This window comes from Saccopteryx leptura, chromosome 3, assembly GCF_036850995.1.
Source record: "Saccopteryx leptura isolate mSacLep1 chromosome 3, mSacLep1_pri_phased_curated, whole genome shotgun sequence".
NCBI lineage: Eukaryota > Metazoa > Chordata > Mammalia > Chiroptera > Emballonuridae > Saccopteryx > Saccopteryx leptura.
The window spans coordinates 182,575,142-182,602,658 of NC_089505.1; the positions used below are offsets into that span (position 1 = coordinate 182,575,142).

The window sequence follows — 27,517 nt, forward strand, 5'->3', positions numbered from 1 at the left end:
GGAATGCAGTTCAAGGGCAGTCCCAGTTTTTCAGGATAAGACAGAGGCAGGACTGGAGGTGGGAACATACTGCCTGGCCTTTGACCCTTCACTTACTGTTGAAATTTTGTTAGTGTTTGCTATCAATTGCTAGGACTTGGGCCATAGTTACTCGGAAACGAAGTGTTCAGGTCCAGGTTTGAGTGCTAAGATTGCAACCTATGATCCAGAACACAGATCCAAAGGCTTGGCCTTTGGAGGCAATTTGGAGGAAAAACATGGACTTTGGAGTCAGCACACCAGCAAGGTCCGTCCATCCTCACTGAGAGTCCCTGAGTGTGTCAGCCTTCCCACACCTCAGCAGCCTCTTGTGCAGAATAGAAACAATTTGTGTAAAGTCCCCCCCAGATCCTCAGCAAGTGCTCACTCAAGTCCATCCTCTTCTTCTCTCTGTGAAAACAACTTGTCAGAAATCCCAAGACCTAGATGGTAAAGCATCATTTTATAAATAGTATCATAGGATAGAAAAGCTGCAGCTTGACATGAGCTAGTGTACTGCTGACGGTTGTCAATCTGATTTCTGATATTCTCTCAGGTTACAGTAGCCTCGTGTTCATCTGCAGTCGACTGTTGAAAAGGGGTTTTGGTGGGGTTTTTTTAGTGAGAGGAGGGGAGGCAGAGACAGACTCCTGCATATGCCCTGACCCGGGACCACCCGGGAAGCCCACTAGGGGGTGATGCTCTGCCCATCTGGGGTGTTGCTCTGTTGCTCAGCAACCAAGCTCTTCTTGGCACCTGAGGTGGAGGCCATGGAGCCATCCTCATCACCTGGGGCCAATTCATTCCAGTTAAGCCATGGCTACCGGAGGTGAGGAGGAGGAGGAGGAGGAGGAGAGAGAGAGAGAGAGAGAGAGAGAGAGAGAGAGAGAGGGAGGGAGGGAGAGAGAGAGAGAGAGAGGGAGAGAGAGAGAGAGAAGTGAGAGGGAAAGGAATGGAGAACCAGAGGGGTACTTCTCCTGTGTCCCTGATCAGAAATCAAACCTGGGACATTCACATGCCGTGCTAATGCTCTACCACTGAGCCAACTGGCCAGGGCAGTATTCTTTTTTTTTTTAATTAATTTTGAGCTTTTTATTGAAAAGGTTGGTTTGGTACTAATTTGCATCCCTTAGTATAGTCATACTTCATCAAATCTTAGATGCCATGAAAAAAATTTTTTTTTACATTTCTAAAGCTGGAGTGTGCCAATATGATAATGTCGGAAGAAACTTGCCAGCCTTTCTTTTTTCCCCTCCAAACACTTATACTAAGTCATGGTCTCCTTAAATCCTTAGAGTAGAGCAGGTACTTAGAAAAAATAAGGCAGTTTGTTTTCATTCATTATCCCAAGGCATTAGGTGGCCCAGAACTAATAATAAAGCACCCTTTCCTAATAATCTAAGCAAGGAGTTGTGTGGCTGTGGGCACATAGTTGGAGTTCCTCTCCGTTCTCTCTGGCTGGGACTTCTGCTCCATATTGGTTCCCTTTGAGAGGACAGAGGTTTGGCCTGAGCCTCCTCCCCTGAGGCCTATTTCCTCAAAGGTTTGGCCACCTGTCACCTGCCCCAGTGTGGCTGGGCTGGTGCTCTTTGGGCAAAGGCCAATGTGGGGATCCGTTCATCTTCTAGAGTGTGTCTATAGATCCCAGACAATAGCAGTCAGCATCTGAACCTCCCCATGCTCAGAAAAGAGGGCTCACAGGTGTCCTGGGGCAGGTATATGAGGGAGGGCACTCTTTGCTCTGTCCTGAGAGCCTGCGCTGTTACTGCACCTTTTCGTCCATCGCAGGAAGTGAGCTGAACTTCTTTTTACACATGAGACAGAATACTTTATGAAAATTTGGCTGTTTTTCCCATTCCTAAGAGCTTCTCTGGTACAGTAATCCTGTGAAAGAGTTATTTATAAAAAGCTGTGCTACATTCTGACATCTGGCACAGTTTAACCCCAATCATCATAGAGGATGATGGCAGTGATGATTGTCATTAGGAAAACTAAACCTTTTATGTCACAAAGCAAGGAAATTGAGACTGACTATCTTTTTGTAATGCCGTTTTTTCTTACTCTATTGGTCTTGGGACCTTGGTCTTCGAATGTTTGTTTTAGAACTTGGTAAAGTTAGGTCATTTTAAATCAGGTATCCATAAAACTTTTTGGAACCCATAAAACTATTACAATATGTATATACATATACAGTATATAAACATAATACTTTCTTATATGTATATTCCTAGTCTCATAGATGTCAGGGTTGCAACATGTAACTTACTAGTTTTATTGTCCCCACTAATGAGCTGTTAATTCATACAATACCTTGAACAACATGGAAAGGCTTTCAAGTCTCAATAAGCACCTGAGATATTTTCTCTGTCAGCACTTCTCAGATTTGACCCCGAACATCCTTCAGAAGGCAGAAGAGATGTGGAGGGATGGTCTCTCGGGGCAAATACAGAGTGATTACTTGGTTTATGTGCTAGTGGTATCTGGAAATTGTTTATTCTATAGAATTATGTGTCCTAAAATAGTACATTTTACCTGAATAAGAGTCGCAGGTCATCACATAGTTTGTTTTTGTCTCACTAGTGCAGTGAAGGTCATGAATGTTTGTCTCCCAACAGATAGCAGGGTATTAAGCAACATTTTTTTGGATAGCAATTGTAGGAGATTTAAAATGAAGGTTCACGGAAAAGTAAAGCTTTTAAAAAAGAGAGAAATCACTGTATAAAGTATACTTCGTGTCTTAAGAAAATTTACCAACACCTAAATATAAAATATAAAAAAAGTTTTAATACGAAACATTTTAAAGATTTTTGCTCAGTCACTCAGTTTTTTGCTAAATCACATTGTGTGTATGTGTTCTCTCCAGACACATGAAGATCCATGAGAAGGACCCTGGCAGTGCTGCAGCCGCAGCCCCTCCATCCCCACTGAAGCGTAGGCGACTGTCCTCCAAAAGGAAACTGAGTCACGATGCTGAGTTGGAAAAAGAAGACCTAGCACCTGCAAAAAAGGTCCTTTCTGCTCCCAGCCCACATGTGCCTGACCACAGGACTCATGGTAGAAACACCCCTAGTCTTTACTTTTGCAGGCTGGGGACCTGACAGACACCACGCTTTCCCTCTGACCTGTGTCTTTCTGCACTGGTTTGTAAGGTGTCTACAGAAAAGAGCACTTGCATGCTTCCAGCCCCCTTCTTGAGCCCCTGATAAAATGAAGAGTTTGTTCCATTTCTCCTCTGCTTTTTCCCTAGCTAAACTAGGAGCTTTATTTGTGTTAGGGACTCTTATCCTCACTCTTTCATTGGTGCTCTGTAGATATTTGTTGAGTGGATGAGTGGGTTGAGGGTGCGTGGGTGGATAGATGGTATACTTAGTGAGTGATCATTGCATGAAGAAAGAGCCAGCCAGTAGTATCTTAAGTACCTAGGAAAGTGACATCCTTTTCCTTTCAGGTAACCTTTGAATTGAGTATTGGCTTCTTTCTGAAAGTAAACCCATGTGGGAAGCCTCCCTCGTGAATTCCCTTTTTCCTTTCCCCTAAGATGGTAGAAGACGGGCAGTCAGGTGTCTTGGAGAAGAAGGCTGATGAAGTGTTTCACTGCCCAGTATGCTTCAGGGAGTTTGCTTGCAAGTATGGACTGGAGACCCACATGGAGACCCACTCTGATAACCCACTAAGGTAGGAAAAAGGGTGGATATGCCTGCATTCTGCAACGCTCTCCTCCACTTCCTGTTGCCCTGCCAGATGACAAACCCTTTTTTTCTCATTACTACATACTGGGATGAAATGATTTACTTGGATATGAGGACATTAGTAAGGCCATTAAGAATAGTGTATGAATTCAGGCTGAAAGGTGTGAGAAAGACGGTGGCTATAGCCACAGGATGTGTTCACTGAAGTTCATCCTGCTTCCTTCGCTCCTGGTGAAGCCCAAGGAGCAGTCACTGTGAGCTGCTTGCAAGGGGAATCTCCTCTCACTGGGTATCGGGCAGCAGACATGCTCTCTTCCCAGAAGGTGGTGCAACCCTAATGGTTGTTAGCTGTGCCAGAGTGTGTGGTAAGGACAGGAAGGGCATATCAGGACTGGGAGCACAGAACACAAGTTCTACTCGGTGCAAGACGCTCCATCTAAAGAGAATCCTGTCACAGAAAGACAGTGATAGGTGATTTGTTCCACTGGGCCAGCCTCAATTGTAGGTCTCCGCTGGCTTGAGTGTTTCTGATCTCCAACCTTCCTGTGCAGAAAGCATGATGGTAATATGACTTTCCAGCAGAATTTGGGATTTAGGGGGCTGAGGACTCAGCTTTATTTCCTACTTCTCTAAGAAGATCTTCGTCAGGCAGAAAGCCCTGTGTTATTGGTGAGCAGACAGGCCTGGCACCTTTTCATACACCATTGCCACAGCTGCCGTAGTTATTGAGCATTGACAAGAAAGCGGCCCCATCAGGGAGTCTGTGGTGCAGGGTGAGGCTAGAAAGTCACATGTCTGCCAGTGTCACCCAGGGCAGAGGCAGGCATGTACATGGGAGTGTAGAAATCTGGATATCTGGGCATGTGATAACCAAGACGTGGACCAGATTTCCTTCCTGAAGACGCGTGTTTGGTTGTGACATAGAAGTGGAAAGGTCTGAGCAAGCTGAAGACTTGTGTGTTAGGGGAAAATCTAACTGTGCGGTATAACCCAAAGCTGTGACAGACAGCATTATCCTAACCACATTCACTTGACAGTTTTCCATTAAGGGGAAAGGGTTTGTGAAGAGTTGGAGCTGCTGAGCAGTTGGAGTGCTGTGAAATGTTTTTATGTAAGTCGCCCCTCGTAGTAAGCTGCCTGCTGCGTGGGAGGGGCGCAGGCTGTTTGTCAGGACTCCTCGATCCCGGTCCTGTTTCTGCTCACAGAGGAACTCGAGCAACTGCGTCGGCACCTGGAAGGAGAGCTGGACCAGATGATCCCTGTGTTCCCTTTCAGACCTCAAATTCTGTGATTCTAAAACTTCTCTCTCTCTCCCCCTCTCTCTCTTTTTTGGGGTGGGAGGAGAGAGATAAGAAGTTGCAACTCGTAGTTACATAACTTTTTTTAATCAAACATTTATTTTTTAAGATTTTATTTATTCATTTTTAGAGAGATAAGAAGAGAGGGAAGGGGGAGGAGCAGAAAGCATCAACTCCCATATGTGATTTGACCAGGCAGCCCGGGGTTTCAAACTGGCGTCCTCAGTGTTCCAGGTGGACGCTTTATCCACTGCGCCACCACAGGTCAGGCCCGTAGCTTTAGTACAGTGGTTCTCAACCTTTCTAATGCCGTGACCCCGCAATACAGTTCCTCATGTTGCGGTGACCCCAAACCAAAAAATAATTTTGGTGGCTACTTCATAACTGTAATTTTGCTACAGTTGTGATTCAGAATGTAAATACCTGATATGCATTATGTATTCTCATTGCTTTAGGCGACCCCTGTGTTTTGGTCGTTTGACCCCTGCCGGGGTCGCGACCCACAGGTTGAGAACTGCTGCTTTAGTGGTTCATTGATTGCTTCTCATAGGTGCCTTTACCAGGGTACTCAAGCCGAGCCACTGACCCCCTTGCTCAACACAGAGACCTTGGGCTTTAAGTCAGTGACCTTTGGGCTCAAGCCAGCAACCATGGGGTCATGTTGATGATCACACGCTCAAGTCAGGGACCTGTGCTCAAGTTGGTGACGTCAAGATTTCAAATCTGGGATCTCAGCATCCCAGATTGACACTAGCCGCGGCGCCACCACCGGTCAGGCTGAAACCTGTCTCTTAATAGTTGTCCTTTGTCCACCGAGACAAAGCATTGGGCCCTTTCTTTTAGTCTCTGTAGTTCTGAGAGATTCAGAAACTTGACTTCATAGTTTCATTAACATGCACAGCATCGCCAGGATGTGGGCTTGTGGTGGGTGATGAAAACTGAACTGTGTTCTAGAGTGAGGACCTGAGCAAACAGGCGAAGTTACCAGATGAGCCTCATGTGACGAGTCGTGCGGAGGCAAGAATAGCCCATAGGACCCCTGACTCCCGTCACTGCAAAGGCTCTGAGTTCCTTCCTGTGTTTTATTTCACATCATGCTTTATGCTATGCTCAGATATCATGAAAAACTACCCGCCCACCCCCTTCAAGATCTTTCTCACCTACAGGGAAAATAACTTGACTCTCCATAGAGATTTCTGGGTGGCTGGAGCCTGCACAGCACAGTGTGAGCAGTGGTGGAGAGTGATCAGGTGTCCCCTTCTCAAATGCCAGTCTACACGAGGGTGTGGGTGTTCCTGCAGTTGAGCCTCTGGAAGCAGCTTCTACCGGGACAGGCTTGGCTTACTGCTCCAAGAGACCAGAGACGGGGATCACACTGGACGTTGCTGATTCTGTTCTGCGTGGTTTGGTGGGTAATTCACTCGCTGTGACTCCAAGGCTGCTGGGGCCACCAGTGGGCTATGATGTTGAACCTCCAGTCCTGCCTATTTTCCTTGCCTACTTGGTAGTAATGCGCATACTTTTTTTTTTTTTATTGAAGTTTTGTAGCCTGGCAGGGGTGCCGCCCTTCCTGGCAGCCCTCCATCCCATTGGAGCCCCTGGGTGCTGTGCCCACAGAGCCTGGCAGTGGCCATAAGAAGGGGTCGCCTTGCTCCCATTGTTGGGGATGACTGGGCTACCCCGTCTAGTGGCTGTTGCTAGATGGGGTGGCAGTTGTGTCTGGAAACCAAAAGGTGTTGATTATAGAACATAGTTTAATTTCCTTTTCCTCTTCACTGCTCTGCCTTTCCACATAATAGCCTGCTATCAGAGGAGACTATGGGAGCAGGCGGGAGCCAGCAGGGCCCAGCCAGGCAGTGAACTGTGACAGTAGCTGGTGGGAGAAACTGCTTGTTAACCCAGAGCTAAAATAGGCACCAACTCCATTTGCAAACCCCAAGTGCAGCAGAGCCACCGCGGGATAGATGCTACCAGTTTAGACAGAAAGTTTATAATTCAAAACAGCTGTTGGCTTCTCTTCTCTCCTGCCCTTACCCCCAGCCCCCAAAACTGGCAAGATGCCCATTGTTCCTTAATAAAAAGTGTTGGAAATCTAAACTCGGTATAAACGCTGAGGCTGTTGTCCCCTGTTCCGCTGTGTTTCAAATTAACGAAGTGTCTGCGTAGAACAACAGGAAGACACGGAGCCACTCAGCAATGCTGGCTCTTGTCAGTCATTGCCCAGGCCCTGACGACAGGCAGTGTATTAGCCCCTCTGTCTGGTTCCTCTGACAAGGAGAAGTGCAGGGTTTATTGAGACGTGGCATTTGGAATCAGAGGTGATGGATGAGAGTATTCAGTGAGCAGGTGGATGCCAAAAGGACATCCCTGTGTGAGGATGTCTCAGCAGGTTGAGTGTCCTGCTTGGTTGTCAGAACAGCACAGAGTAACAGACTGTACACTACTGTAAATAGAGTTTGCTGGAAGGGAAGTACAGGTCAGTGCTGGCCAGCACAGTAGGATGAGAGCCCCATGTGTCATTTTAAATTTTCTAGTAGCCACATTTTAAAAAATAAAAAGAAACATGAAATTGTTCATGCTTTGTTGATTATACCAGTATGTCCGAAATATGTCAACATAGGTTCAATATAAAAATGGTCAGTGACATGTTTTACTTCTTATGCACTCACTGTGGGGCTGTGGTGTGAGCACAGCTTGTCTCAGTTTGAACGGGCCTGTTTCAAGTGTTCTGCAGCCCACCTCGCAGGTGCGGGTCCGGAACAGGTCCCACCTGTGGTGGGGAGGGTTCCAAGGCAGCAGCTTCCCTTTAGAGGTCCCTGGTCTTGTTGGGCCCAGATGGTGACAGCTGGGTGGTCACCATGGCAGTGCAGCTGCAGCAGGGGACAAAATTTAACAAATGTTATTGTGTAGTTTTACATGGTTTCTTGATCGAAGGAGATCAGGTGATGGTTTTTTAAGTCATTTCAGCAAATGATTGAGTGCTTATTTTGTGTCAGACTTGAGAAAAAAAATAGCAGTGTTAGAATCAGACCCAGGGGTGGGGTGTGGTCACAGTGCCTGGTGTTCAAACAGAGGGAGCCTGATCCCACGGTGGTGAAGCTTCCCTCGGCGTCTGACATTCCTCGTGGCGGCAGTCCCTGCACCTCCCCTGGGGGAGGTCTCCTCCATTTGACTGAATTAGGGATCTTGACCGTCTGTGAGGTAATGCCAGATTTGAAGGCAGTGCCCTTAAATCTGTCAGGATTAGTATGGGGAACCCAAAGGGCTCTGGCAGGCATGGCTGTGCAGGGAGGGTAAATACTGCTGCAGATGTGGAGGATGGGCTAGCTGTGCAGACAGGTGCCAGAACCTTCATTCTTTGGGAGTCTCAGGTTGTCCAGAGAGCATTCAACCCACACACACATACACCTAAGGAAGACCCTCAGACTGATGCATATGGCGTTGATCCCACACTTGTTAAATGCCATTCTAAAAATAGGGAAAGGGTATGACAATATTTGTCAGTAGCTTATATTTGAGTCTTGGGTCTGAGGCTTGTCCAGGTGGACACTGATTTAAAACAACGAGGTGGCTGAGGGTGTCGGGGAGGATACTTCCCTTTTCTTCCCTCCTTCTCAGCCAGCCCAGAAGCTGGACATACCTTTGTTACAACTGCCCCCTCTCCACCCTGCCCAAGGATCCTCTCTGTTACTCAGCCTTTGCCAGATGGGGACAGCCACCAGCTTCCAGGCTCACCCCAGCCCTGGATCTGCCTGGACATCACAGCACACTGGTTTGGCTGAGTAGGGCTCAGGGACACCGTGAGCAGCCCGCGGATTCCGTGAGTGGTGAGAGCAGGCTGCCACCCACTGCTGGCCTGGGCCCTGGGCCCTGGGCCCTGTCACAGGGCTGGCACTGTTGCTCCCGGCAACTGTGAGAGAGATTAGTGCAGCTGTTGGATGTCAGTTCTCAGCTGAGACAGGACTGAAGGGGAGGGTGGGCTCAAGGGGAGAGGAATGTCTGAGGAGAGGTTGTTAGCACTTAGCCCTTCTTGCCTCTGAAGACAGAGCAGGAAAAGCAAAGCATGAAATCCCTTTAAAAAAGGAATGTCGGTCTCTTGATTAAAACACTGTAATGAGCAAGAAATCCAGTGTCTGGGGGAATTGGCCAGGGTGAACAGCAGCTCTCTTAGCAAGGTGTTTTACAGGTTCTGATAACAGGCTGGGCCTCCTGGCTGCTCGAAGTGTTGGTTCTGAGACTGTCCGGTGTCCAGGCATCAGGAATGTGGTGTGGGTCGTGGAAAGAGCTTGGCATCTGCAGTTGACTTTCATCTGAACAGATGTATAGCAGGATAGCAGGGAGGACTTAACCACTGACTCATCCTAGTTGCCTCGCAGCTCTGTGGCCTTGGGCTAATTGCAACTCAGTTTCCCCATTTGCGAAATGGATTTCAGGATTATTGTGAGGGGAAAGGGGAGGTCCACAGTCCTCGGATTATAACAGATGCTGAGTGAACATTTCACTTCCGATACCATTATTTAGAATGTGTCCTTTTTAATATTTTAAACCTTGCAGCATTTACAATTATGGTTTTGTGCCACTCTTCAGGTGCTCCATTGCAATGATATTGAGGAGTCTTCTCCTGGGAACTATTTACTTGACAGAGAACATAAAAGTAGGTTGTTCTTTAGTCTTTATTGTTATAAAGAGCTGCTTTTTATCAAGCTTTGCTTTTGTAAAGATTGGGAAAACTGAGTGGTTATTTAAATTTGGTTTGATTCCTAACAACCAAATTTTGTAATCCACCTGTTGAAAACCAGATATTTAAAAACTTGAAGGGGCCCTGGCCGGTTGGCTCAGTGGTAGAGCGTCGGCCTGGCGTGACGTGCGGGGGACCCGGGTTCGATTCCCAGCCAGGGCACATAGGAGAAGCGCCCATCTGCTTCTCCACCCCTCCCCCTCTCCTTCCTCTCTGTCTCTCTCTTCCCCTCCCGCAGCCAAGGCTCCATTGGAGCAAAGATGGCCCGGGCGCTGGGGATGGCTCCTTGGCCTCTGCCCCAGGCGCTGGAGTGGCTCTGGTCGAGGCAGAGCGACGCCCCGGAGGGGCAGAGCATCGCCCCCTGGTGGGCAGAGCATCGCCCCTGGTGGGCGTGCCGGGTGGATCCCGGTCCGGTGCATGCGGGAGTCTGTCTGACTGTCTCTCCCCGTTTCCAGCTTCAAAAAAATAAAAAAAGAAAAAGAAAAAAAGAAATTAAAAAAAACTTGAAGGGACTTGACACCGTGATACCTTTAAATAATAGAACTGCACATCATTTTTCTTAGATTGTTGGGGAAACCTGAGAATCTAAGGAAATGTGTTTCCTGATGTTTGAAATTTGCCAAAGTATTCTTTTGAAAATACGTTTAGCATAGGGAAAATTTTTTATATTCTTCCTTGATGGTGTACCTGATAGAGTGATATAAAAGTCAGGTGCCCAGGCGTCTTGCTTTGGACTGCTGGGAAGCTTTTTGTTGACTTCAGGGTTTTCATCTTTTTTGGGGAATTAAATAAATAAAATGTCATTGTAGCACTCACTGGGAGGAGCTAGCCCCAAAACTGTTTGGCCACAAGGTTTATTTAAAAAAGGGAAGAAAAAGATTTTTGATTCCCTTATTTTTCATTTCTGTAAATCCCATTGCTGATAAATTTGCCCTCAGGCCTGACACTTAATCTTTGATGTTTATACATGCTCCTGGCCTGTTTGAGTACTTGGGGCAGATTGTTTAGAAGCTGTTGTTATCAGTCCTGCTACCTTGACTGGTGGCAGTTATTCCTGATAAATCCATGTGAGTTCTAACTGGGAGCCGTCAGAACTGCTGGCTCTATTTAGGGCTTCCGGTTCCCTCACCCCTCACACAGACTGCCCGCACCACACCATAACAGCACACCTGTCACTGCATTTCTACCCCAGCCCAGAATTGCACAGTTTTCTTAGGGAAAAAAGAGAAGAAAAAGAACAAACATAATGGTGCCCTGCCTCATTTAGGCGAGCTGTGGTACATTGGTTCTCATTTCAATGAATGTAAATTTTTAACTTTTTTTTTTTTTTTAAGACTAGTCGTAAGTCTGGCTATGAGCACTAACATCATTTCTTTGCAGTAAAGTCCTTTGAGAATTGGAAGGACAAGCTGTGGGCTAACAGAGGGGAGTATTTCCTTGGGCTGTCAGCACCGGCTTGCTCCGGCCCTCACCTTGCCAGCTGTGGCAGCCAGAGGCAGAAGTGGAGCACCAGCGGCTGGATTCGGTCTCTCAGTGGCTTCAGGACCAGGGCCGTTCCCCGTTCTTGCAGAATCCTTTACATGTTAACAAAGTGCTCTTTCTTGCCCGACCAATGTCAAGGTCAAAGCCTGTTGCTTGTTTCGTTTGATTTTCGAAAGAGAAAGGGACAAGAAGGGCTCAAGGATATGTTGAAGACTCTCCGTGATCATGGTGCCTCCCTCCAACTTCCAGCGCTGGCAGCCCCCAGTCCCGCCATACTGGGGGCCACAGTGGAAGCTGGCTCATCCCTACCACTGCATGCTTCCCCAGGGCGCTTCCCTACCCTGGGACCCCCACCTCAGCCTTCTCTTGTGTGTGCTTCACCTACCCACGGCCCTTCAGTGAAGGTACAAACGGAGCTAAGGGAGAGAGGAGATAAGTTGCAGGCAGCTGCTTTCCCCTCGGCTGTTCAAGAGAGCTCAACTCTGCCTGCCCCAGAAACTGGAGTTCCTCCTTTCCTCCCACCCCTGACAGTACTGCTAGATCCCCGGTCCCAGTCATAGGAGCAGCCCTGTGACAGGCAGGGCCAAGGCTGGGGTGTCACATGTTGGGGGTTGGGGGAGCTAAAATCTACTCCAGGATTTTAAATTGTTTTCATCCTCTCTTATAGAAGTGTTGCTAACATTTGCTGGAGTTCAAGTGGTGTCTGTAGGTGAAATAGGCCCTTGTGAACTGCCAGCTGTACAGAAACACTGTTTCTGCGAGCAGAATGAATTGGTGTTCCCATGCTCGCATACAGGTGATCACCTTTCTGTAAGTTAAGGACGGTCTGAATGCCCACATTCTGTGTTTCATACAGAATTTCACCTTTACTTAGGTTGTCCTTTTGCAGTTTTTCCAGTGATGAATTTTTGTTTGTTTTAAAGAAACCTGTTTTCCATTTACAATTTAAAAGGGAAGCAAGTTTTGTTTGTAGAAGAGTTGATGGAGCTCTTTTAGCTTGTTTAAAGTCTACAACTTGATGCAATTTCTCCCACATGCATTTGTCCTACTGAAAGAGAAGTTAGTTTCCATTTTGGAAAAGTTACCCTCAGTTTCTTACTTCAGGCCATCTCTGTTGCCAGGAAATCAGAAAACAGCCTCTTAGGTTTGTAAAAGTTCCCTCGTCAAAATCACTTGCAAAATGAAACCTTCCTACAACACCCCCTCTCCTATGACTCAAGTGTGGTCCTACTCCATCGACATTTTGCAGTTGCGCTGTTCACGAATCCTGGCAGAGTTGTGAGATATCCCCCCAGTTAGGGGACCAGGGAGAGTTGTGGAGACCACCTAACCAATGGCTATGGACTTAGTGCAGACTGACAGAACCAAGTGAGGGTAGCCAACACCCCAGGAACCATGCCTGTGCCAGCTCTGCGTGCAGCTTCATCACTTACAGATGTGCAGTGACCTTCATTGTCCTTGAAGAGCTGGTTAGAAACAAAGCTGGAGGGCATTCTTCCTGGGGCCTTTGGAGGGCTGGTGGAATTGGTGTCTCTGGCTGACAAAGGCAGATCCAAGGGTCCTGGGCGGTGGGTTTCTGTGCTGGTTTTATTTAAGGTCTGTCAGCAGGTGCTGAGTGTGAGGAGAGGCAATGTTTCCTGTGGGTGTTCTTTCTTCCTTCCAACCAGCCTTGCAAGCTGCTTCTGTTTCAAAGCCCGTTTTTTTTAATCTGCCACTTTTGAACAGCTTGTTTGTGAGATGACATTCTATATCTTTTCAGAAGTGAAATGGGAACCCCTTGGTTGAAATCCCATGAAAACAGAGGTGTGAAGTTGTAGTTCCAGAACCTTGTTTCAATGTTTTTGGAAGGCTCTGAGTTGTGTGTGGGCTTCTCTCCCCAGCTGTGGCCGGGAGGTGTTGTGGGTGCTGAGGAGGCAGGTATTGTAATTAGGACAGTGGGCTGACCAGGGAAACACACGTTTCCCCCCGGAGTCTCAAGGTTAAACAGAAGTAGTAGAGACAATTATGAAGTTCTTGAGAGTGAAAAGAAAGAACACAGGCTTTTGAAATTGAAATTCCATTTTTCCTGCATTTTCAGTTTGCTCTGATTGGTAGGAAAGAAGCTGTTCCTGGTTTTTGTTGTTGTTGCTAGCAATATAAAATGATGGTTAAGTTTGTACTGTCACCTTGCAGTTTCCAAGTATTTTGTTATCTGTTATTCACAGTAGCTCTCAAGATCCCCATATTACAAATGAAAAAGAGAACAAAGGCTTAGAGAAGGAAGAGGAGAGATCTCTCACAGGATTGTAGCTTAAGGTGTTTATAGATTTAAGATCCTATAACATAATTCTCACTATTCTTTGTTTTTCAAACTCGCCTAACTGAATCACTTGGTGTGCTTGTTCACATATAGACTCCTAGGCCTATCCTCTCCTTACTTGAATTCTAGTTTAACAAGATTTTGAGGGTACCTCAGGTATGTTTGGGAAATTTTACAGAATAGTCAACTAAAATGTAGATGAAATAAATTCCGCAAGGTCACACAATCTGAACCTCCCCACCCAATGTGCCTCTAGCCCCTGGGCCCATCCCCTCACAGCTCCATGTCTGCCCTCCACAAAGTACACAGAGCTGTGGTTGGCACTAGTTTATTCTGCCATATGTTCATTGACTACCTACTATGTGTGAACCTCTGTCCTAGAAGCCAGAAATGGGAGGGATTATAAACTGAATAAGATAATAGAGGAGGAGGGAGACATGTAATTAAAAATCTTATTAAAAATTTGTTGCTCCACAGCCAAGTCAAATTCAGCCCCTCTCCCCCCATAGCAGGGGCTGGCCCAGATGGCTGCTACAGCAAGCTCCACCGCTCATCGGCTCTGGGTTCCTGCCCTGGGACCTGGGGATAAGTTTAGCTGTGGACATGGAAAAAAAAAAAATTGTTGCTACTATAGAAGTGCAGCAAATTCTGATTGCCTTATTAAGACAGGTGTTTGTCTTTTTAATAAAACCTACTTAAGTTGCCTTCAAACTGAATATTCATGGCAGTAGGGTAGGCACTAATGCAAAATAGTCTTAAAAGTGGAGGGTGTTCAAAACCTAGGACTTTATCTCACCTTTTAAAATTTTCTGTTCTTATATTTTATAATGTGTCTGGCATATTATATATTCATGCACATATATGTGTAGATAAGCCCTGACTGGATGGCTCAGTTGGTTAGAGCTTCGTTCCGAAGCACAGAAGTTGCCGGTTCGATCCCCAGTCAGGGTACATACAGGAGCAGATCTATGTTCAAAAATATGTGTATATAAATACATATCATACATAATGCACACATATATTTCTTAGTTAAACAACAAATAGATATGGAATACATGCTTTGAAATGTATTAATCATGAGGAGGTGTTCAGTCCGCAGAGCTCGCAGCCCCTCTCAGGCCCACCGCTCACCTTTGGCAGTTGACTCGAATGCTACCACAAGCCAGTATTTCTTCCCAACCTGTTTGTTTCAGTAATACTTATAACCATTTGCTATAATTTCATTAAGTTTTATTTATTAAAAATTTTTTTAATTTATTGATTTTTAGAGAGAGAGGAAGGATGAAAGAGAGAGTAATCAATTGTTATTTCACTTATTTATGTATTCATTGGTTGAGTCTTTTTTTTTTTTTTCATTTTAGAGAGGGGAGGGAGAGACAGAGAGAGAGAGGAGAGACAGAGAGAGAGAAGGGGGGGAGGAACTGGAAGCATCAACTCCCATATGTGCCTTGACCAGGCAAGCCCAAGGTTTCGAACCAGCGACCTCAGCATTTCCAGGTCGACGCTTTATCCACTGTGCCACCACAGGTCAGGCCAATGGTTGATTCTTATATGTGCCCTGACTGGGGATCGAACCCTCAACCTTGGTATATCAGGACCACACTCCAACCAACCAAGCTACCCAGCCAGGGCTAACTTTATTTTATCTTATTCTATTTTTTATATATACATATATGTGTGTGTGTGTATATATATATATGTATATATAAAATTTTTAAGTAAGAGGAGGTTATGCTCCCAGACCAGGATCCACCTGGCAACCCCTATCTGGGACTGATGCTCGAATCAACTGACCTATCCACCTATCCTCAGTGCCCGGGGCCGATGCTTGGACCAATAGAAGAGAAGAGATAGAAGCAGGGAGGGAAGAGAAGCAAATGGTCATTTCTCATGTGTGCCCTGACCAGAGATCTAAGCTGGGATTGCCACACACTGTACCAACACTCTATCCACTGAGCCTGCTGGCCAGGGCCTAATTTTATTAAGTTTTGTATAGGCCAGTAAAATACTGTTCTTTAAAAAAATAGTCAAAGTTGGGCAGACTTATTTATTGTTCACATTGGACTTTTAAAATAATTTTTTATTAATTTTAATTTATTGTGTTAACATGGATTCAAGTGTCCCACTCAATATAACTCCCTTACCCCCCACCCCCTTGTCCTCCATTACCGACCCCTTTACCCCCCCTCCCCCTAATTCCCTCCCCCTTTCTTTTTGGGATTTGCTGTCGTATTATCTATATCTATGTGTTATGTATATATAATTTCACTAATCCCTTCACCTTCTCTGATCCCATCCCCTCATCCCCTTTCCCTCTGACAGCTGTCCCTCTGTTCCCTGTGACCCTACCTCTGGCTCTATTCCATTCCATTCCTGGCTCTATTCATTAGATTCCACATATAAGTGAGATCATATATTTGTCTTTCTCTTCCTGGCTTATTTCACTTAGCATAATAATCTTCAGGTTCATCCATGCCATCACAAAAGGTAAGGTTTCCTTTTTCACAGCTGCATAGTATTCCATTATGTATATGTAGCATAGCTTTTTAATCCACTCTTCCACTGATGGACACTTGGGCTGTTTTTAGATCTTGGCTACTGTAAACTATGCTGCAGTATAGGAATGCATATCTTCCTTTGAACCAGTGATTTAGTATTCTTAGCATATATTCCTAAAAGTGGGATTAGCTGGGTTAAAAGGCAGTCCCATTTTTAATTTTTTGAGGAAACTCCATATTGTTTTCCACAGTGGCCGCATAAGTCTGCATTCCCACCAGCAGTTCAGGAGAGTTCCCTTTTCTCCACATCCTCGCCAGCACTTACTGTGTGTTGATTTGTTAATGAGCGCTATTCTGACAGGTGTGAGGTGATATCTCATTGTGGTTTTAATTTGCATTTCTCTGTTGATTAATGACGAACATTTTTTCATATGCCTGTTGGCCATCTGTATGTCCTCTTTGGAAAAGTGTCTATTCAGTTCTTTTGCCCATTTTTTAATTGGATTGTTTGCTTTCCCGGTCTTGAGTTTTAGAAGTTCTTGGACTTTTTTTTTTCATTGCTGTCATGTTTAGGGTGGGCAAGACACCTATAAACAGTTGAGATAATCATAAAAATAAAGTATTTTTGTTTATAGTTTGTTTTGCAAAAATGTAGGTCTTGCTCTTCCATAAAGAATCTAAACTGGAAATCAAAGATGTCATGAGCACCATTCACGCAGTGAGTGCAACATGGAACTTCACTTGGTGGAATTCAACTCACACATGATTGATTGGTGACGGGGTGTGCAATCAGTTCTTGTTATTCTCTGTAGTTGTTTTTATAAAGGCACCATGGAACACACAATTAATGAATACTGAACCATTGTTCCTAGAGGAAAAAGGGTCACAACATTTCATCAACTGATCAATACATAACTGTGTTTTTATTTAAAGACACTCATTTAATAAATATACTAGTGAATAATTAGTGTTGAACTCATAGCCAAGAGCACTCACTACATCTCATGCCTGAATAAAGCTTATCTAAACAGGTATTTTCTGGCCCTGGCCGGTTGGCTCAGTGGTAGAGCGTCGGCCTGGCGTGCAGGAGTCCCGGGTTCGATTCCCGGCCAGGGCACACAGGAGAAGTGCCCATCTGCTTCTCTACCCTTCCCTCTCTCCTTCCTCTCTGTCTCTCTCTTCCCCTCCCACAGCCAAGGCTCCATTGGAGCAAAGATGGCCCGGGCGCTGGGCATGGCTCTGTGGCCTCTGCCTCAGGCACTAGAGTGGCTCTGGATGCAACAGAGCGATGCCCCAGAGGGGCAGAACATTGCCCCCTGGTGGGCATGCCGGGTGGATCCCGGTCGGGCGCATGCGGGAGTCTGTCTGACTGCCTCCCCGTTTCCAGCTTCGGAAAAATGAAAAATAAAATAAATAAATAAACAGGTATTTTCTCCATGAGACACATCACAGCCTTACTTAGGAACACTAGACAGCACTTCAGCAGTACATTTAGGGGCCATTTTAAACAGCAGAGTCACCAACAAAAAGCACTATAAATGGACTGTGGCACTAAATAGACTGCAGAAAAGTTACTTGTTTTTAGCGTGAGAGCTGAAACAAGAAGGCAGAGTGTCTCCTTATTTGACCTCAGCTGGGAATGTGTGCCTAGGGCAACTCAAATTTTTCACAGCACTGTGCACATCCATGAATGACCAAGAAAGTACTATGAGTACTAATTTGGGGTTTACAAATAAATTTTAATGAATAGGAGAAACCACAAATAAAGAATCCACAAATAATTAGCATCAACTGAATGTGTTTTGTCAACCTGTGGTCCCTGGTGCCAATTCAGATGCCAAAACAGGAATCCCCAATGTGGGGTACAGTAAAGAAGAAAACCTTATTTAGTGCAAACAGCTCAGTGGTGATATAACAAGGCTATGAAAACACCACAGCTTGGAATTGCTCACTGTGAGGCTGCCTCTGGGCTAGGTGGCCCTGAGTCCAGGCCGCTCCTCAGCTAGGCAGCTTGACCCATGATGATCTGCTCTGCTCTGCTCTGTCCTGCCTTGTGCTGGTCTACCCACAGTCTTGAGTGCTTTAGCTCCAGCCAGGGAACATTGTATTCAGTAGCAAGTGCTCTCCCCAAGCCAGAGGGCAGCTGGTTTATATGGACAAATCCCCACTCCTGTCTCTGATTGGTCAGAATAGAGCTACTCTGATTGGTCGTAGCTCTGCAGCTTTAGTTGAACGGGGGGGGGGGGGGGGGGGGGAGCCTCAATCCTATTGGCTGAAATACGATTCCAGGAAACCCTTATAAGGGCTGGCTCAAATAGCAGACACCCAGTTCAGGAGGAGGAGGCAGGCAGGTAAACAAGGGGCTTCTCTGCAAAGTGCAGTTTATGTAAAAGGGCCTTGTGCAGAAATGGCTCTGGTTTTTTGTTTCTGTTTTTGTTTTTTTGGGTTTTTTTGTCCAGTTAGCCACCAGGATCCCTTCTTAGTCCTGAGGGTTCACAGGTTATTTAACAGTATAGGTTAGGTATTTAAGGTGTACATGAGTTCTTTTCTATGAGTTCTTTTTCTCCTTTGTCTGACTTTGATTAATGAGCCCTTCTCTGCAAGGTAAAGTAAGCCTTGCTGTCTTCTCAGGGGAAGGATGAGCTTAGGAAAAGATCTTGACTTTCAGGTATGATTGAAGGATGACACCGTCTTGCTAATGCTGTTAGTCTCACCTGTCTGTTAGAATGAAATGTGTTTAGATATTTATTGCAGTATCCCAGCATCCAGGACAGTACCTGGCACTGCTAAAAATTAATTTAAAATACTGCAGATGTTCTACACAAAATGTATGTAGGCAGTGCTAATTATGAATTCGGGAAGTGTGAATTAGTGTAGACTTCAAATGGAAGATGTGGTAGGGCCCACCAGGTACAGCCTGTCCCAGTCTTATCTTAGTCTCACCTGCCAGGGAAGGTGCAGCCCAGTGTCCATCCCCCACAGTTCCCAGACCTTACCTGGTCATGCCCAAGACAGGACAGAGGCAGGGTGGAAAGGGGGGAGGGAAAAGGTGAACTATCTGTAGTTAATGAACTACCAAATCAAATGGGGCCATAGGCTTGACCACCCAGCCCATCCTGGGTGGTTCACTCCGCCAGACTGTAAATCCCAAGCTACAGGGCCTTGCTGAGCCTTGGGCGGGCACCTCCCTCATGGCCCCAGACCCTCTGATGGTCTGGATGTGTGTGCTGGAGAAATGGGCTCCTTAACATTACCACTGCCACCGTGAGACTTAGTATAGGAGCTTCTCTTCTAGAGTTTTTATATATTGCGTCCCACACACACACACAGATGCTGCAAATAGTGGTTTGGACATTGTTGAAAAAGCCCACTCATTAGTCATTTGTAGTAAGTTTTTTTTTTTTTTTTTGAGATATTAAGGAACATTTCAAACACATGCAGAAGTAGAGAGGGAAACAAGTCTAATGACCCCTATACACTCATCACTCAGTTTTAGGAATTACCGACCCACAGGCAGTTGTGTTTATCTCTTCCCCACCCCAGATAATTTCAAAACCAGTCCCAGGTAACACATTTTATTTATAAAGTTTCATTGTCTGTAAAGGAAAAGAACTTTAAAAAGATGTACAAAGCCAAAACATGATCATTTTAAACAGCAATTTTTAACCTTTTTCATCTCATGGCACACATAAACTAATTACTAAAATCCTGTGACACGCCCAAAAATACATATATTTTGCTGATCTGATTTAAAAAAAGTTATAATTTGATTCATTCACACTAGACAGCTATTATATTGGCTACTATCATTTTATTATTATTATTATTATTATTATTATTATTTGGCAGTCTGAGGGAAAATAGGTGAGCGCCCCTGACTAAATAGTCAAGTATTGCATGTTTTAAACATTTTTGCGGCACACCTGTTGAAAATCACTGATCTAAAAACTTAACAGTAATACTCTCATATCATTTGCTGTCTGTCTGGTCAGTGTGATGGTCTAGGGCAGGGGTAGTCAACCTTTTTATACCTACCTCCCACTTTTGTATCTCTGTTAGTAGTAAAATTTTCTAACCGCCTACCGGTTCCACAGTAATGGTGATTTATAAAGTAGGAAAGTAACTTTACTTTATAAAATGTATAAAGCAGAGTTACAGCAAGTTAAACCATGTAATAATAATTACTTACCAAGTACTTTATGTCGGATTTTCATTAAGTTTGGCAGAATAAATCTTTATAAAACAACTTACTATAGTTAAATCTATCTTTTTATTTATAGTTTGGTTACTCCACCTCCGCCCACCATGAAAGCTGGAACGCCCACTAGTGGGTGGTAGGGACCAGGTTGACTACCACTGGGGTCTAGGGCAACAGTTTTCAACTAGTGCGCCACAGAATGTTTAAAACAGCACTCACCCCTTTTCCCTTAGATTGTCAAATGAAAAAAAAATGATAGTAGCCAACACAATAGCCGTAGCCATCCAGTATGAATGAATCAAAATTACACCTATTTTTTGTCAGATCTGCAAAAATATATGTATTTTTTGGTGTGCCACAGAAATTTAGTAGTTTATGTGTGCCATGAGATGAAAAAGGTTGAAAAATTGCTGATCTAGGGTTGATAAATTCCTAATGATTGTATAGTTTTCAGAATGGTGGTTCTCAGTGAAGACCTAGATGACAACACTGGTATGAAAAGCGGTGAAAGAACTTAAAAACGGTATTTCTGGTCCTGGCCGGTTGGCTCAGCGGTAGAGCATCGGCCTAGCGTGCGGAGGACCCGGGTTCGATTCCCGGCTAGGGCACACAGGAGAAGCGCCCATTTGCTTCTCCACCCCTCTGCCGCACTTTCCTCTCTGTCTCTCTCTTCCCCTCCCTCAGCCAAGGCTCCATTGGAGCAAAGATGGCCCGGGCGCTGGGGATGGCTCTGTGACCTCTGCCTCAGGCGCTAGAGTGGCTCTGGTCGCAACATGGCGACGCCCAGGATGGGCAGAGCATCGCCCCCTGGTGGGCAGAGCGTCGCCCCTGGTGGGCATGCCGGGTGGATCCCGGTCGGGCGCATGCGGGAGTCTGTCTGACTGTCTCTCCTTGTTTCCAGCTTCAGAAAAATGAAAAAAACAAAAAACAAAAAAACGGTATTTCTGATGCATCTGTGTAGCCCAGGACATTTACAGGGAAGGAGGAGGTCCTCTCTTTACAGGGGTCCTCTCTTTACAGGGACTAAAGCATTTGTAGGGGCATTTCTAGGAAAGGGAGCCAGCCTCACTGAAGGTGATGGTGGGAGCGTGAACAGGCCTCACATATTGTCTTTGCTTCTTACAAGCTCTGACCTCAGCCTTAGCGTTTTCATCTGTAAGATGTGCCAGGATCATGTACACTGCCGCATAGGGGGTCTGCGTTTAGCGTGGGCTTAATAGGTGGGCGCTGTTGCTATTTTCCAGATAATGATGGTAATAATTATACCAGAATTGAATACATAATTACTGTTACATGCTGTGCTCAGTTGAAAAATTTGAGTATCATTTTACCTTGATCAGATACCAGTGATGCTGATGTGATTGCTCAAGATACTGTGTAAACTTATGCTTTTTAACTTTAAAATTAAAACAGGTTTTATGATTAGAATTCATTGAGCAGAGGGAGGGAGAAAACCTTTGAAATGATCACTCTGTGTGACATAATGCAGGTAAGAACAAGCAGGCCTGCGAACAGCATCACACCTGTGCTGTCTGCAAAGCTTAGCTATCCAGAAGTTGTCAGGATATAATTTTGTGTGTGTGTGTGTCAGACAGACAGACACACACAGAAGGACAGATAGGGACAGATAGACAGGGAGGGAGAGAAGCATCAGTTCTTCATTGCAGCTCCTTAGCTATTCATTGATTGATTTCTCATATGTGCCTTGACTAGAGGGCTTCAGCAGACCGAGTGACCCCTTGCTCAAGCCAGCGACCTTGAGCTTCAAGCAAGTGACCTTTGGGCTCAAGTCAGGGACCACAGGGTCACATCTAGAATCCCAAACTCAGGACAGAGACCCCATGCTCAAGCTGATGAGCCCGCACTAAGCCAGAGACCTTGGGGTTTCAAACCTGGATCCTCTGCATCTCAGTTCAACACTCTATCCACTGTGCCACCATCTGGTCAGGCTATAATTTATTTATTTATATATTTTTTAAGAAAGAATTTCGTTGCTAACCATGAGCAAACTGCTTCTTAATGTCATTATCTTTTCTATTTTCATTTATTATAATGATTTGTTGTATCATTTTACTTTTATTTACATATAAATGAAGCCACAAAAAATGTAGTAAGTCTAAGGGACAGGTGGAAATGCTGACTTGGCTGCCTCCTTGTATTTTGTCCCTTTCTTCTCCCCAGGTGTGACATTTGCTGTGTCACCTTTCGAACACACCGAGGACTGCTGCGCCACAATGCACTGGTCCACAAGCAGCTTCCCAGAGACGCGATGGGAAGGCCTTTCATCCAGAACAACCCTTCCATCCCTGCTGGCTTCCATGACTTAGGCTTCACTGACTTCTCCTGCAGGAAGTTTGCTCGGATCTCTCAGGTAAGCTGGTCTGATCCAGTGAGTGGAATCGGCAGCCGTTGCCTCCATGCCTTCTGCTTAAAATGAGGTCCACTGGGTTTTGTGTTTTTTTTAACAACACCTTTTCTCTTGAAACTCAATTTGGCCCTTTTAGTCTTCTTTGGCTTATTGGGTTGAGAGATGTAGGTGGCCTTTTATTTTGTTTTGAATTTTTCTTGCATCTGAGTCTGGCTCACCAGCACCTGTACCGATTCTTTGGGCATTCGGATTTAAAGATATGAGTTGTTTACCTGTTTACCACCCCCACCCCAGCCCTGCCTGTCGGAATTGAATCTATATTTCTTTAAATATTTCTTTAATTACATTGCAGCTTTAATTCACCTTACAGATAAATATTTTCAGCATTAAAGTCTTTATTTTTAAGTGTTTTGGGTCATTAATCTGATCTATATTTGTTATCTTCTTATAAAGAACCTGCTTAAAACTACTTTGAAAATATTTTCCAAAAAAATTGACATAGAAGATATCAACAGTGAAACCCTTCCATTGCGTAAGCCTCAAGCTCAATCCCATATGCATGTGCCCGTATACAGGCACCGTCTGTGTACACTTATATAGCCCCAGATGGCATTCCTTCTCTCCTAATATCACAGAAGTAGTAGTCCCCCATCAGTCAGCTTTGCAAGGCACTTGTTTTTAAAAAAGAAAATCCTGCCGTTGTGGCATTGTCTCTTAACTACACTTTATTGTTTCTCTGCTAAAATACCCTTGGGGTTGATATCATTCATCAAGAAAATATGATTCCTAAGATGCTTATGGTTTTCCTAATTCAGTCCGGGAGCTAGTGAGCAGGGGAAGGTCAGGTCCTTACACATCATGGAGAAAGCTGGGTATAGATCCTTTCTGTGTCTCACTTTAGCAATGAGTTTGAAATGTTCCCCTTGACTGCCTTGCTCTGCAGGCCTGGTGTGAGACAAACCTGCGGAGGTGCATCAGCGAGCAGCACCGCTTCATCTGTGACGTCTGTGACAAGGCATTCCCCATGCTCTCTTCACTCGCCCTCCACAAGCAGACCCACATTGCAGCAGACCAGGGACGGGAAAGGCTGCAAGCCAAGACCTTGCCTGGCGAAGCCCTGGACCAGAAGGTCTTCCTGGCCTCACTCGGCTTGCAGCACACCAAAGACGTCAGGCCTGCCCCGGCCGAGGAGCCCCTGCCAGATGACAACCAGGCCATACAGCTCCAGACACTCAGGTGTCAGCTACCTCAGGACCCTGGCTGCTCCAGCATGCTGAGGCTGTCTCCTTTCGAAGCTTCTTCCTTGGGCGCTTCTCTCACTGTCCTCCCGGCGACCAAGGACAACGTGAAGCACCTGTCCCTGCAGCCGTTCCAGAAAGGTTTCGTCATCCAGCCAGACAGCAGCATTGTGGTCAAGCCCATCTCCGGGGAGGCAGCCATCGAGCTGGCTGACATCCAGCAGATCCTGAAGATGGCGGCCTCGGCGCCCCCTCAAATCAGTCTTCCACCTCTCTCCAAGGCCCCGGTCACTCCTCTGCAGGCAGTTTTCAAACACATGCCCCCTCTGAAGCCAAAGCCACTGGTCACACCACGGACGGTGGTGGCCGCCTCAACACCTCCCCCTCTCATCAATGCGCAGCAGGCCTCGCCGGGTTGCACCAGTCCCAGCCTTCCCCCGCCGCCCCTGAAGCTCCTCAAAGGTTCCGTGGAGATGGCCTCTAGTGCCCACCTGCTGCAGTCCAAGTCTGGGGCCCAGCCGCACGCGGCCATGCAGCTCTTCCTGCAGCAGCCGCGGACCGAGCTGCCCAGCCAGACCGAGATGAAGACGCAGCTGGAGCAGGACAGCATCATCGAGGCCCTGCTGCCCCTGAGCGTGGAGGCCAAGATCAAGCAGGAGATAACGGAGGGCGACCTCAAAGCCATCATGACGGGCCCAGGCAGCAAGAAGTCACCAGCCATGCGCAAGGTGCTCTACCCCTGCCGCTTCTGCAACCAGGTGTTCGCCTTCTCCGGGGTGTTGCGCGCCCACGTGCGCTCGCACCTGGGCATCTCTCCCTACCAGTGCAACATCTGTGACTACATCGCCGCGGACAAGGCTGCGCTCATCCGCCACCTGCGCACGCACAGCGGCGAGCGGCCCTACATCTGCAAGATCTGCCACTATCCCTTCACAGTCAAGGCCAACTGCGAGCGGCACCTGCGCAAGAAGCACCTCAAGGCCACCCGCAAGGACATCGAGAAGAACATCGAGTATGTGACCAGCAGCGCGGCCGAGATGGTGGACGCCTTCTGCTCCCCAGACACGGTCTGCCGGCTCTGTGGGGAGGACCTGAAGCACTACCGCGCCCTGCGCGTCCACATGCGCGCGCACTGTGGGCGGGGCCTGGGCGGCTGCCCCAAGGGCCATAAGCCCTTTGAGTGCAAGGAGTGCAGCGCCACCTTCTCGGCCAAGCGCAACTGCGTCCACCATATCCTGAAGCAGCACCTGCACGTGCCAGAGCAGGACATCGAGAGCTACGTCCTGGCGGCCGACGGCCTGGGCCCCAGAGAGACCCCCGTGGCTGAAGCCTCTGGGAGGATGGAGGAGGGCGGCGGGGCCTTTGACGAGCGCAAACCCCTTGCCACCTTCCTGGAGTCCCAGAACGGCTATCTTCATGGGGGCCCCTCCCAGCCACCGCCGCCCCACATCTCGGTCAAGTTGGAGCCCGTCAGCAACTTCTCAGTAGACTTCAACGAGCCCCTGGACTTCTCCCAGAAGGGCCTGGCCCTGGTGCACGTGAAGCAGGAAAACGCAGCCTTGCTCCTGAGCCCCTCTTCCTCGGCCCCCTATGACTGCTCCATGGAGCCCATTGACCTATCCATCCCTAAAAACTTCAAGAGAAGAGACAAGGATTCAACTGCTCCCAGTGAAGCCAAGAAGCCTGAGCAGGAAGAGGGGAGCAAGGAGCAGCCCTCTCCCTGTCCACTGCCTTGCTCTACTCTGCCAGTGCCCTTGGGGCCCAGTGGGACTGTGGAAAAACCCTTGGCCCTTTCAGCAGCAGCCTCAGCAGCTAGCACTCTGGACGCCCACACTCAGCCCTTGCAGGGCTCCATGCAGGTCACTGTCCCCATTTACTCACCAGCTCTCGTCAACAGCTCCCCTCTCTTGGGCAACTCCACCCTCATCAGCAGCCCAGCCTTGCTGCGGCCACTACGCCCCAAGCCGCCCTTGCTCTTGCCAAAGCCGCCATTGACAGAGGAGCTGCCCCCGCTGGCCTCCATCGCCCAGATCATCTCATCTGTGTCCTCAGCCCCCACATTACTGAAATCCAAGGTGGCTGCCCAGGGGTCTCTAAGTACCAGCAATAACAACACCACAGCTTCCGACAGCTTGGGAGGCACCGTCCCCAAAGCAGCCACTGCCCCCACCGAGACCACCAGCCCAAAGGAATCCAGCGACCCACCCCCTGCTGCCAGCAGTCCAGAGGCAGCCTCACCTACCGAGCAGGGGCCATCTGGCTTGTCGAAGAAGAGGGGCCGGAAAAAGGGGCTGAGGAGCCGAGCCCGCGCCGGCAGTGGTGCGGTGGACCTGGACTCCAGCGGGGAGTTCGCCAGCATCGAGAAGATGCTGGCCACCACAGACGCCAACAAGTTCAGTCCATTTCTGCAGACAGCAGAGGACGATGCTCAGGATGAGGTAGCCGGCACCCCCGCTGACCACAATGGGCCCAGTGACGAAGAACAGGGCAGCCCCCCGGAAGACAAGCTGCTGAGGGCGAAGCGGAATGCCTACTCCAACTGCCTGCAGAAGATCAACTGTCCCCACTGCCCCCGTGTCTTCCCCTGGGCCAGCTCCCTGCAGAGGCACATGCTCACACACACCGGTAAGAGGGCCCACCAGGCTGTGGGCACTGCTTCTCCGGGTCCTAGACCCATCCTCACTCACGGCCATCTGTCCTGCCCCTCCTGAGGAGGGCAGCCAGAGGAGGTGGTAGGAGAAATGGAACTTTGTATCAAGTTAATGACCATGCAACTCTCCTCTTAAGTAGAACTTACTGAATATTCATACAGGATTTATATCATTGAACTAAGGATAAATTGGGCAAGATCCTCGACCTTTAGATACTATTTGGATAACCCAGATATTGATAAAGTAGCACCTAAACCCTAATAAAGAGTTACATGGTACGAAATTGCCAGACAAAACACGGTGCCATTTACATTTGAATTTCAAATAAGTAATGATTTTTTAGTTTAAATAATATTTGGAATATACTAAAAACTTCATTTGGTGTTTATCTGAAATTCAGATTTAACTGGGTGAGCTGTATTTTGAGTTGCTAAGTCTGACAGCCCAGGTAGTTAGGAGGCTCATGACAGTGTGGCAAGGAGAGGCGGATGCTGGGTGTGAGCCATGCTCCACCCCCAGGTAGAAACACTTCCTCTTCGCTGCTCATCAGCTGCTCATCACGTGGAGTTTGGGAGAAGCCCCTGGAGGAAGGCTGTTTCTACAAATGGGGGACAGCAGAGAGGGGATTGGAGCCGAGAAGAGCGCAGGCTAAGGGGCTCCTGTGATGCTGCTTGCTACTTAGATGTGGCATCTCTCAGTTGTGGTGGAATCCAGTGGTGGCATGTCAGGGCTCAAGCTTCCTACATTTGTAACGTGTATGTGGCATTTTCAGGCCATCATTTGAGCCTGACCAAGTAAAGTAATGGCTCCAATGAGGAAAGCAGCTCAGAAAGGGGGATGCACCTTGAAGGCCCACACAGCAGTCTCCTGCTGCCTTTTTTGGGTAACACTTTTTGGTCACCTGCAGAGTCTGGAGAAGTGAGTATTTCTGTTCCTCCTTTTTAGAAAGCAGGGGACCCCGTGATGAGTGTGGCCCTTGCCCTGCCTCCTCCACCTTCCTCCAACTAGGAGTCCTGTGCCTAGTAGATGGATCCCACACA

General features: G+C 47.1%; 1 protein-coding gene and 1 non-coding gene across 8 annotated transcripts in view; both read left to right on the forward strand.

The window, feature by feature from the left end:
• RREB1 (ras responsive element binding protein 1) overlaps positions 1 to 27,517 on the forward strand; it is a 144,902-nt gene that overhangs the window by 100,676 nt on the left and 16,709 nt on the right. For all 7 annotated transcript variants that reach the window (XM_066376982.1, XM_066376975.1, XM_066376981.1 and 4 more), the window contains 4 exons: positions 2,882 to 3,026; positions 3,557 to 3,693; positions 22,402 to 22,591; positions 23,532 to 26,451. In XM_066376982.1, coding sequence (XP_066233079.1) covers positions 2,882 to 3,026; positions 3,557 to 3,693; positions 22,402 to 22,591; positions 23,532 to 26,451 — 3,392 coding nt within the window. The remainder of the gene's footprint in view (positions 1 to 2,881; positions 3,027 to 3,556; positions 3,694 to 22,401; positions 22,592 to 23,531; positions 26,452 to 27,517) is intronic.
• LOC136401553 (small nucleolar RNA SNORA5) lies at positions 13,997 to 14,131 on the forward strand. The gene has a single exon (XR_010750580.1). It is a non-coding gene; the product is annotated as a small nucleolar RNA SNORA5 (small nucleolar RNA).